We start from the raw sequence: 12,211 nt of genomic DNA on the forward strand, positions 1-12,211 counted from the left end.
TATGTAGAATCCTACAATCTATATATGGTATGGCTCATGCTATATTGAAGCCTATGTCAAATCTCACATTGATTTAATTGTTGTGGACTGCAATCACAGCCCACAGTCCAGATGCACACACGCACGCGCGCACACACACACACACACCACAATCATATACATGTCTACTCAGATTAAAGTCCCACTCAGTTCAGCAGAGCATTCTCCCAGGTAAATGGGTCCAGGATTGCAGCTTTAACTATGTGATGGATTGGGGAAGTAAAACCTTAAAATGCTAATGCCATAGTGGTGATTGTTTTTAATGTTGAAAGAACCCACAGGCAGGTTTAAACGAACCACCTCTAATAGTTTCATTAAGCTAAAGTTGGGATGGGTGCTCATTTCTATTCAGGTCTCTCATGCTTTCTCTCTCATGCTATCAACTCACATTCGAACAAAACAGCACAGGAGGTTCCAAGGCTGTCCAAGCCTCACATCTGAAAATGCTCCTATATCTAGGTGAGCGAGCTGGAGTTACCTAGCTCCTCGTTGTTTGCCAATGAATGGCAGCTTGGCTCCACAATTTCCCTTCCCACAGCAGTTTACCTCTAAGGCAGCTACAGAATCCCAGCACCTTGCAGAGGATTCTCAGACGTGTCCTAGGATCCACACGCATTAACATGGGGCAGGAGGTCAAATCCTCATAGGTCCATGTGGATCCAGAGTTCAGTCTAGGACACATCCAATCCTCTATTGCATATTGCAGAGAAAGATCCATTGTGGTTGGGCAAGGTGGCCTTTGGGAAAGCTTGCCACTGGGCCAAACTATATAGAACATTCAACTTTTGCATTTAGTTTAATGTGAAGGTATTAAAAATTATATATAGCATCAGCCAAAGGGCTAGGACTGATCATTATTGGGACTGCAGCATGTGGGGAGGGGTAATTTAACCAATTCCTCCTTTGCTGCGGAAAATCCCTCTTCTGGAGCTCGCATTTGCTTTGGCCAGGGTGGGTGCAGGAATCACAGCAAGGGATTTCCTCCCAAGGCGAACAGCAACTTCGGAGAATGGAGGGATCCTGACAATTATCATCCCCTCTCCATTATGGGAAATAGGAAGCCCCGAACATATTTTTTTAGGTGTCCTTTTTATGTTGAGATTCGTAGAGGCACCACTGATCCTTTGCTGAAGAGGTTCAACAATCTTTCAGACAAGTCTAAACTTAATTCTCTCCTCTTAGGCAAAGATCACAAGACGACCTGGCTGGTAGCTAGATTCTGCACCCAGATTTGTAGGCACAGATCATCCTCTAGAATAAAATAGCTTACTAGGGAAATGCTGAAGTCGTCCTTTTGGGTGCCTCAGGGTCAATTTTTATGGTAGCCCAAATCTCAGTTGTATGGGTGTATGTATATATCTCAGTTTTAACTCATGAGCTATTGCTGCAATCTGCTCTGACTGAATATTTTATCTTTATGAACACTGTTTTTACTGTGCTATGCGAGCTGGTCTTTGACCGTAATAAATTATCTGTCTATCATCCCCTCTTCTTTCCAGATGATGCTATTTCCATTTTTTTACAATCTGCATATTGAAGTGTGCAGATGCCTTTAACATCATGTCTAGTTTGCTCCTGATAGAACCCATCTTCTCAATGAAGAACGGAGCCCGGGGACTCCTTAGAACATTTCCTTTTTTTCCATAGCAGAATAACATAGCTCCATGGGCACAATCTGTCACCTGGATCATGAGCCTACATGTTGAGAAGCTGGATTGCCATCCTTAGGCGGAAAGCCTTCAGAATTTCAAGGAAGAACGCACAAGTAAACAGCTGTTAAAAATAATTGACGAAAGGATTTGCGTCTTCGTGCATTGAGAGAGGGAGAGACAGTTATAAACGACATAAGCAAGCGCAAATTGATATTTTGAAAACGCAGCAATTAATGGAAACAGATGCAGCAAGCTTCCAGTCATTAGCCACCACAACCAAAAAGCATGTCCCACAGCAGCTAACAAATTCAAAAAAAAACCTGATCAATTACCAATTACAGAAGTAGATCAATACTATGCATCAGAAGTAAGCCTCTCTTTATCAGATGGCTGAGCATGGATTTCAGCCTTGTGATATTTGGCATCATAATGATCTTTCTTATCTCTCTTGAAGAAACCACACTATAAGGAAGCAAGGCATTTAGTCAATGGTACGGACTAATGTGAAAAGCCAACAGAAAAAAAAAAGGTGAACCAGATGTATGTGCATGTTAAAATATCCGTCCAATTATGTCACAATAACCTTTGAAGCTGACTTGGTTTTCCATCGCTGGCTTTGTCACTTGCTGTTTTCACCCTTCAGTTATATACATTATACATTATCAGCAGGCTGGCAAACATTAATTTTAAAAAATACGGGGAACCGGATATAAATGCTCCGTGCATGAGGCTGGCACTGTTGAAATCACATAATGTTTGTTTTCTCTAGCAAAAAACAAAACCTGATTCACTTTTCTGATACAGATAGGTAGCCGTGTTGGTCTGCCATAGTCAGAACAAAATAAAAAAATTCCTTTCAGTAGCACCTTAACGACCAACTAAGTTAGTTCTTGGTATGAGCTTTCGTGTGCATGCACACTTCTTCAGATACACACTTCTGAAGAAGTGTGCATGCACATGAAAGCTCATACCAAGAACTAACTTAGTTGGTCTTTAAGGTGCTACTGGAAGGAATTTTTTTATTTTGTTCTCACTTTTCTGAGAAAGCAAACAGGTGTTTTAAAGAGGGAGTGACTATGAAGACCCCCCCTTTTTTGCCTATGTATAAAAAGGTTTCTGATGGAATTTCTGTGTCCCATTTTTTGTGTGGGCAACTCAACACCTTGACCTCAACTAATCTGAACAGCACTGAGAGGAAGAACTGTGGGAGGTGTTCATGAACCTTCCATTTCCTGTAAGGTTTTTGGCACACGGCATCGTCCTGCACACTGAGGTAGTGGAAAGGGTGGCATATTGAGTCCTATGGGAATCCCCATATATCTGGGCAACAATGCTTCGCACGGAGAATGATTGGGTCCATTAGGTAGCGAGCTGAAATCCTTATCAATTATCCTTTGCTGCAAGGGGCAGCACATTCATGTACACATACACACACAGAGCGTGTTTACATGTAGATATGTGAAAAACATCTCAAGATGGTGACCTGGTTCACACATAACGCTAGGGTATTTTTACATAACTACAAAGGACAGGATTCTGAAGTGAACCGAGATCATGAAAGAGACTGGCCCAGTTCATACAGAAAAAAGCTAAACCAAATCATAGCTTGGCACGAATGAGGAAAATTTGTGGGTTTCTTGGGAAGAAGATTGCGGCTGCTTTGTTCTTCCTCCAGTTCTGTTTCTACTATGCTGTGGTGAAATAAGCTATGGCGTGGCTTGGTTGCATCGAAATCTAGACTCAAGATTTATCATGCTGCAGATAAACCATGTACAGCAGTCAAGGTTTATTCTATGGCTTGCTGCTTGTGGGCTGGGGGAGATAAACCGCGGGTCTGATTTAGATGTAACACTAAGCCAAACCATAGCTTATCTCACAGCAGTGCAGAAGGAGCAGTATTAAAGGAATACGGCTGTCATGATATTCTTTCCAGGAATCTGGACATGTGATTGGTCGTGCTAAGCTATGGTTTGGCTTAGCATTACACGTGGTCTCCTTTATGATCTTGGTTAATTCAGAATTCTGTCCTTTGTTCAAAAAAATAGCCTCAGTGCCAACGTTCAATCCTAACAAGACTGAGTCATGTCTATGCATATTTATTTTAAAATTAGGAATTGCTTCCCCATTTAATAACAAGTCTCAAAATTAATTTTCATGTTATAAATACTATTTTGGCATCTTATGAAGATAAATGCTATCCTACAAAAAAACAAAATGCACATGAGTTTAAAATTATCACCAGGTATTTTTCAGCACAAATAATTATAACATCAAAGCTGGTTTTTTACCTCCTACTACTTGCTTGTTTAGGCAAGTTGTTTCACTTAACATCTCAACCAAAGGAAAGACATTTCCCTATACAAAGTGGATGGTGGTATCTTTCCATCTGTAAAAAAACAACCACCCCATGATCTGTGAAACACATATTAAAATAGCATATTAGTAAAACAACTCACCTTCCATAGCAAGAATACCAACAGAGCAAGCATTAACAAGCCTGCAAGAATAGCTACTAAGATGATCCACCAAGGGACCCCTTTATACAGAGCTACCGTCTTTGCAGGGAAGACTGTCACCCGCACCTACAGATCGGGAAAATACATAGATGTCAGTGGAGAAGATAGCTGGGCACAATGTGCTGAACTTTAAAAATCTGCATCCTTTTGAGCAATGGAATCATAGTGGACACTGTTAAACCGTTTTTCAGATGGTTTATTAAAGGTAAAGGTAAAGGTACCCCTGCCCGTACGGGCCAGTCTTGGCAGACTCTAGGGTTGTGCGCCCATCTCACTTAAGAGGCCAGGGGCCAGTGCTGTCCGGAGACACTTCCGGGTCACGTGGCCAGCGTGACATCGCTGCTCTGGCGAGCCAGAGCCGCACACGGAAACGCCGTTTACCTTCCCGCTGGTAAGCGGTCCCTATTTATCTACTTGCACCCGGAGGTGCTTTCGAACTGCTAGGTTGGCAGGCGCTGGGACCGAGCAGCGGGAGCGCACCCCGCCGCAGGGATTCGAACCGCCGACCTTTCGATCGGCAAGTCCTAGGCGCTGAGGCTTTAACCCACAGCGCCACCTGCGTCCCCAGATGGTTTATTAGTAGCAACTAAAAGTAGGACTTTGAATTATGGTGCTGGAGGAGACTCTTGAGAGTCCCATGGACTGCAAGAAGATCAAACCTATCCATTCTGAAGGAAATCAGCCCTGAGTGCTCACAGGAAGGACAGATCCTGAAGCTGAGGCTCCAATACTTTGGCCACCTGATGAGAAGAGAAGACTCCCTGGAAAAGACCCTGATGTTGGGAAAGATGGAGGGCACAAGGAGAAGGAGACCACAGAGGACAAGATGGTTGGATAGTGTTCTCGAAGCTACCAGCATGAGTTTGACCAAACTGCGGGAGGCAGTGGAAGACAGGAGTGCCTGGCGTGCTCTGGTCCATGGGGTCACGAAGAGTCGGACACGACTAAACGACTAAACAACAACAAAAGTAGGAACGTAGGAAGGATATCTTATACCCAAGCAGGTCCATCGGGCTGTCTAGCTCAGTATCGTCTGCAATAAGGTTTCCCAAACTTGGGTCTCCAGCTGTTTTGGGACTACAGTTCCCAACATCCCTGGCCACTGGGTCCTGCTAGCTAGGGGTGATGGAAGTTGTAGTCCACACAACGGCTGGAGACCTGAGTTTGGGAAACCCTGGTCTACAGCAAAGTGGGAAATCTTAGGTTCAGTGGGGTGGGGGCAAATACAGCCCTGAAAAGCAGCTCTATCTGGCTCTCCGCATCCACACCCCCTCGCTCCAGGCTACACCCTTCTCACTCCCCCTGCCATGCAGCCTCCTCAGGTGTTTTTGCCAGGCTGGATTGTATCCTTGCACTACCAACAGTGCTTCCTGCTTGCCTGGGCTGAGTTGCAGACTCACTGAATTGTAGAGTTAGAAGGGACCCAGATGGTCAGATGGTCCAATTCCCTGCAATGCAGGCGTGTGTGCGGAAATCAGCCCACTGTAAAAAGCTGAGATTTACAGTTGTGGTTCCATCCACTTTTGCCCTGGCCCCACCCACCACACATATGTGGCCCCTGGGAAATGAGCCGGAAGGGAATATGGCTGAAAGAGGATTCCTTACTGAAGTATATTCCCTGTTGAACATGCTGTGTGCCTCGTGCCCGAAGGAACAGTTCCCTCCCTGCCTACGAAAACATACAGCCTCCATCGTCAAAAGAAATGTTACAGACTCACATCAGTAGCTTCGTTTGCCAGCTTAATGTTATCTGCCGCAGCGATGCTGATGGTTGCTCTAAGGACAATGTCTAGGTAGCTCATTTTAGAGTATTCCTGGTAAAGTGGGGTAGGAAAGAAAGAAAGAAAGAAAGAAAGAAAGAAAGAAAGAAAGAAGGAAAGAAAGAAAGAAAGAAAGAAAGAAAGGAAGGAAGGAAGGAAGGAAGGAAGGAAGAAAGAAAGGTTTGCATTAGGTCAAATAAAAAGAGGTGGTCCAAATAATAATAATAATAATAATAATAATAATAATAATAATAATAATACATTATTTGTACCCCGCCCATTAAAAATACATTAAAATGTCACACATTAAAAACTTCCCTGGACAGGGAATCTATCTAAGACAAGTTAACAGAGCATACCTCTAAAAAAGTGCTATTCCATAGTCTTGAACGCAACACAACAGATGCTTTGCTGTCCAGTCCTTGTAGTGGGCATCTTATGGTGACACAGTTTGCCTCCTTGTTACATTCCTGCATTAAATATGCAAAACTTTTTTTAAAAGTGCATACTTTTAAGGTGAATACCCAATGTTTCTGCCAAATGTGCTGTTTTGCAGCCAAAAGGAACAATGAAAGCTTTTAGAACAGGAAATACAAATAGATCAGTTCTTATATACGTAATGTCCAAATAGAAGCTTTTGTGTTCCACGTATGTCTTAGCGAATACAAGTGTCAAACGTAACAACTTTAAGGAGCAGTAATTGCAAAAGATGATCTTTTCTTTGTAATGTTCCACATCTGCCTTTGCAAAGTATGGTTCATATCTGATTCATTCGTACATACGTGGAACACAAAAGCTTCTATTTGGACATTACGTATATAAGAACTGATCTTTTTGTACAGTATTTCCTGTTCTAAATGTTGGTCCTTATTGCTCCTCCTCAGTTAGATAATGTGAAAAGAGTTATGTTTATATGATGTATAAAGAATTTATATAGTTCAACACAGCCAGTTACGTTATGGATCATTTTATTAGGACATAAACTGTCACAGACTAGTACCCACTAATAAATTGGGCTCTAATCTGCAAACATTTATTTAAGTGTTCATCTTTAAGGTGACAAGCAACTGTAATCTTTTAAATTTCAAAACAACAGTTATTTTTAAAATACGTGTTACATGTAACTCAACAAAATTATTCAACAGGAATTCAAAATCTTTATGCCTAATATCTCCCTGCATAAATATCCGCCCTTGGCATCCGCACTTGATGACTAATTTGGAAAACAAAGGGAGAGAGAGGCATACAAAGCAGCTGGTAACAGGTTAAGGCAAATGCTTACCAAAGTCTTATATTTTCTTTCTGAAAACAAAGAAAAGCTTTTGCCACCCTCTGTCTGTTTCTCTGCGACTTGACGTTTTGTCCTTGAACTTCGAGACATCTATAAAAATGAACAGGGATACAAATGCAGTCAGATCTTTTTAAAAGAAGTGTGCTATAGAACAAGCACGTCCAACAGATAGATTCATGATCTACTGGTAGATCACGGGATGTCTGTGGTAGATCACCGGTAGATCACAGACTCCCCACAAAGAAGCTAAACAACTTTGGCTCCCCTAAACAAAGCTCAACAACTTTGACCTGAACCCCCCAAAACGGGGTAGATCACTGCCCATTTTTAACTCTGTAAGTAGATCGCAGTCTCTTGGGAGTTGGCCACCCCTGCTATAGAAGATTTAAAAGATTAACACACCTGAGTAGTTGGAGCAGGATTTATGCAGGAGAACTGAATTCTGCAGGCTTGTCAAAAGTATATACAGCAGCATCACCACCCAATTCCCTATATGCACTTTTTCTCAGGCACTCTTGCAAAGACAACAACATACAGCCTTCTTCCAGTTGCCAAAGAGCTGCAATAAATCCCTGCAACGTTCGGACAGGCAACGCTTATTTACCTTAATTCCCAAAGGGTTTATTTCATTCCGAGGTTCGCACTGGACTTCTCCTAACTCTTTGGAGTTGATAGATACCAAATACAGCAGCCATTTGCCTCCCTTGATTTCTTTTGGCCACAGGATGTCCAAGGAAGCTGTGCCAAATGTTTTTAGTGGCTTGCCCAAGTTAATTATCTGTCAAGAATATTAAAAACAAACAAACATGCATTTTCTCATGCAACAAGACATTATCGATATTGGTTTGTTTGTTTTTTGCATACCGCTCTTCATCTACAGATGAAGCAAAACAGGCTATAGCTTACGGCCCCACTCTCTTGGAGACCCCCAAAAAGTTAAAGGAAAAAAATCTGGATGTACATTTCCAAAACGTAAGATAAAAAACAAATAAAATAAAACCTACATACAGCAACAGTGTTTTGTGTTGTGTGGGTTCCTATGATGTAAGTAATAGGCCCCGCCTGCTAGCCTGCTCCCTAAAATATCACTGGTTTGCTCATTTCTATATATAGGGTGCCTACATTCTGCATGGACTGGTTGCACGGCAACATGTCCAAATGGTTTGGATACCTATTAGGTCCATAAATTACCATATAGCATATATTCAACACACAAAAACAGCAACCATTTGTTGTTGACAAAGGACAGCTGGACATATAAAGGGCCCCATGACCTTCAGTAGCTTAGGGCCTCATCAAACCTAAATCTGGCCCTGATAACATTACAACACAAAATACATTGTAAAAGGAAGAACAACAACAAACCAATAAGACACACACACACACACACACACACATTTAAAAAGACATCAGATGTCAACAATTCAAAGGCCTGGTTTGAAAAGGAACGTTTTCGCTTTGCGCCTAAAGATGTATAATGAAGGTGCTAGAACTTTTCCTTCGTATATGTATCAACTTACCCTGAATTCATATTCTATTAAGCTGCCGATGTCCTCCTCAGATTTCATAGCGCTTTCACCGATGACGTTGCCTCCAAAGTACACCTGGGCAGGCTTAGCCGCCCTATTGTTAAAAGAAACATCACATTTTAATGACCATCACAAAAGGATTGTCTCTAGCATTGATTTGTTATGCTAAATATAAGACACTTACCCTGTGAGTGATAAAAGCAGTTCAATAACTACTTTAGCACTAGCGGTAATTGGATCCAAATTAACTTGATTGCTTGTTCTGCAACAAAAAGGAAACAAAAGGACACTTGTTTTTTTCTGCTTTGTTTTTAAAACCACTAACCATTTCCATGTCATAATTACGCAGCATTCACAACCAAGTCACAACCATTTCAGAATATTTACGAGCGTTAGAAAAAGCAACTAATGCTTTAAAAAAAATAAAAAATCTTACGTCTCCAATTTCAGATTAATGTCCAAGTCCTTGGTATCGACATTAACTTTAGTTGTACTTAATATCACGTAGAATGTAACCTGAGAAATGGAATAAATGCAAAGTGATTAATATATATTAGAGACATATCAATTTTTGTTTTATGTACTAGATAGGTAATTCTGATAGATGCTTTAAGGGGCTGGCAGTTATTGGCTAGATACTTGAATTGACTATGAAATGTTCAGCAAGGTGTTTAGGCGACATATGTTTTTTCATGTCCTATACTGAAATATTTTTGGCAGAAGGTAACTGAAACTATCAACAGAACTGTATGGAACAGCCTTACATTTACACAGCAAAATACCCTCTTGAATTATATACCCAGAACATGGAACCTTACAAAAGGACAATACAAGTGGACTCTCTGTGTCCTTACCACAGCAAAAAGACTGATATTGATAATTGCAAAAATAAAAATGCAGCTCCCTTCTACGATTAGATTGAAGACTTACACAAACTCACAACATATGAACAACTTGCATATGAATGCAGACTTGCCATGGACAAATTCAATGATATTTGGAATCCATTCTTACAAATACTGTAATAGGTTAAGATCTGGTGAAGTACAATAACAACCTTGTAAAATATAGTTTGGGACGCGGGTGGCGCTGTGGGTTAAACCACAGAGCCTAGGACTTGCCGATCAGAAGGCTGGCGGTTCGAATCCCCATGACGGGGTGAGCTCCCGTTGCTCGGTCCCTGCTCCTGCCAACCTAGCCGTTCGAAAACACGTCAAAGTGCAAGTAGATCAATAGGTACCACTCCGGAGGGAAGGTAAACGGCGTTTCCGTGCGCTGCTCTGGTTCGCCAGAAGCGGCTTAGTCATGCTGGCTACATGACCCGGAAGCTGTACACCGGCTCCCTCGGCCAGTAAAGCGAGATGAGCGCCGCAACCCCAGAGTCATCCGTGACGGGACCTAATGGTCAGGGGTTCCTTTACCTTTAAAGTATAGTTTGGGTCGTCACCCCTTTATTTTCCTTTCTACATGGGTTCTGTTTCTTTTCTCTCTCTTTTATTTACGTCTCACCATGTTTAGTACACATATAATTATATACTTTTTGAACTTTCAATAAATATGTTTATTTTATTTTTTTACAAGGTGTTCAGGGGACACCAACCTGGAGCAGAGGGAAGAGCTCTGCCATCACTCCAAGGGTGGAGAATCCCTGTTTTCCCTACAAGGCATTCCAGGGATGGAGACAGACCCAGTGACTTCCCATTTTCATCACTTGATTACTATGTGCCCCAGAGGCAGCTTTGGTCTCTCCTGCCTTCCACCTTGGCTGGCATGAGTTAACAGGGCTGCAGCTGCAGTGATGGCTATGCCATTCCATCATGCCCCCCGATGCCTGGCCGGGGTTTGGATTGCTCTCTTTACTATGGTATAAATCTAATGCCCTAATTTTGTGCTTCATTGTTTCCGATCTTTTCTTTTACATATCAACTGTAAGATGCTCCTTCACGTTACTTCTGATTGTTATTATAAGTTTCTGTCCTGACTAGATGGTTAATGAATACCGTATTTTTCCATGTATAAGACGGTGCTTTTTGCTTAACAAAAAAAAATAGCCAAAAATTGGGTGTCGTCTTATATAGTGAATGCAGAGGGGGGACATGCGATTAATGGCAGCAGCAAGCAGAAGATTGGCAGCAGGGATTGGATGGGTGATTGGTGGCTGCAGCAAGGCCTGCTAGCGATTGGCTGCGGCAAGTGGGCAGGTGATTGGCGGCTGTGGCGAGGCGGGCAGGCGATTGGCAGCTGCGGCAAGTGGGCGGGTGGGATGTTGGTAGTGGCAAGTGAGCAGACAATTGGCGGCTGTGGCAAGGTGTGCGATTGGCAGTGGCTGTGGCAAGCAATTGGCAGTGGCAGGCAGGCGGGTGAGCAAATGGCGGACGTGACCTCCCCCACCCCACCCCAAAAAGCTAAACAACTTAATTTCTTACATTTGGGTTAAAAAAGAAATAGGGGTCATCTTATACATGGGGACGTTTTATACACAGAAAAATACAGTAGCTTATTGGGGGGGGGAATGATTTTAGCTTGGAATAAAAGGAGCACATTCAGTTATCAGATGTTGAGTAAACACTGGTTTTAAAATACAGTGGAACCTCGGTTCTCCAATGTCTCCGTTGAAGAACATTTCAGAACCCAAACACCAAAAATCCGGAAGTAAATTCTTCCATTTTCAAATGCGCCTCAAAGTCCAACAGCTTCTGCCGCGTATTTTTCAATTTTCTCAACTGAATTTGCTGGCAGCCCTTTGTGCCTCGGTTTTCGAACGCTTCGGAAGTCGAACGGTCTTCCAGAACGTATTACATTCAAAAGCCAAGGTACCACTGTACACCAGGCATTGGCTTTATAAGAAAAAAACCACTTACGGAAGAATTTCTCTTGAAAGGATTTCCAAGTTCACAGTCTACTTGAGAGCCGTTTGGATTAGCCCCGCAGGTCAATTGTTTCTCCTAAGTTAAAAGAGATTGATATTTCAATGCAAAGAGTTAAATGAAATAATGAAAAGGTTCTCTGAACGTCCGCATCGCCTGAGACTCAGCTACATTAGCAAAGAAAAAGCGTTTTACGTGCGTTATAACATGGCGACACAGGATGACACTGTGGAGTCCCGTCTTTCACCAACGTGATTTCCCATGATAAAGTTTACAATGCGTTTTCCTGAAATGCTTTTTTAAAATGGAAACAGTACTTACCGGAAAGGCTTTCAGCTCCCTAAAAGCAGAGTAAGTCAAGCTATCTGGAAAGGTAGCTATGAATCTAGCTTCATGGGCATCTTCGCCATCTGCCTCAGGATCTCTTGGGTCCGACGGATTGTTTGTCACTGTGATTTCAAGGGCAATGTCTTTTTGGTCTTTGAGGACAAGCACTGGAATGTTGTTCTTACTAAGGACACAGAACAAGTCAGGTTTTAGGGACTGGCGGGAAGAAA

At 42.3% G+C, this 12,211-nt stretch overlaps 1 protein-coding gene across 2 annotated transcripts in view; it reads right to left on the reverse strand.

Moving 5' to 3' along the window:
• The window catches only part of ITGA6 (integrin subunit alpha 6), a 65,854-nt gene that overhangs the window by 6,286 nt on the left and 47,357 nt on the right, over positions 1-12,211 (reverse strand). The window contains exons 15-25 of one of the 2 annotated variants that reach the window (XM_079976736.1): positions 11,976-12,165; positions 11,649-11,732; positions 9,224-9,303; positions 8,972-9,049; positions 8,779-8,881; positions 7,863-8,036; positions 7,250-7,348; positions 6,327-6,437; positions 5,926-6,021; positions 4,148-4,273; positions 2,024-2,153 (exon numbers count right to left, since the gene is read on the reverse strand). In XM_079976736.1, coding sequence (XP_079832862.1) covers positions 2,046-2,153; positions 4,148-4,273; positions 5,926-6,021; positions 6,327-6,437; positions 7,250-7,348; positions 7,863-8,036; positions 8,779-8,881; positions 8,972-9,049; positions 9,224-9,303; positions 11,649-11,732; positions 11,976-12,165 — 1,249 coding nt within the window. In that variant the 3' untranslated portion in view covers positions 2,024-2,045. The remainder of the gene's footprint in view (positions 1-2,023; positions 2,154-4,147; positions 4,274-5,925; positions 6,022-6,326; positions 6,438-7,249; positions 7,349-7,862; positions 8,037-8,778; positions 8,882-8,971; positions 9,050-9,223; positions 9,304-11,648; positions 11,733-11,975; positions 12,166-12,211) is intronic. The other variant, XM_079976735.1, reaches the window with a different exon arrangement.

Source organism: Podarcis cretensis (assembly GCF_951804945.1).
Source record: "Podarcis cretensis genome assembly, chromosome: 1".
Classification (NCBI taxonomy): domain Eukaryota; kingdom Metazoa; phylum Chordata; class Lepidosauria; order Squamata; family Lacertidae; genus Podarcis; species Podarcis cretensis.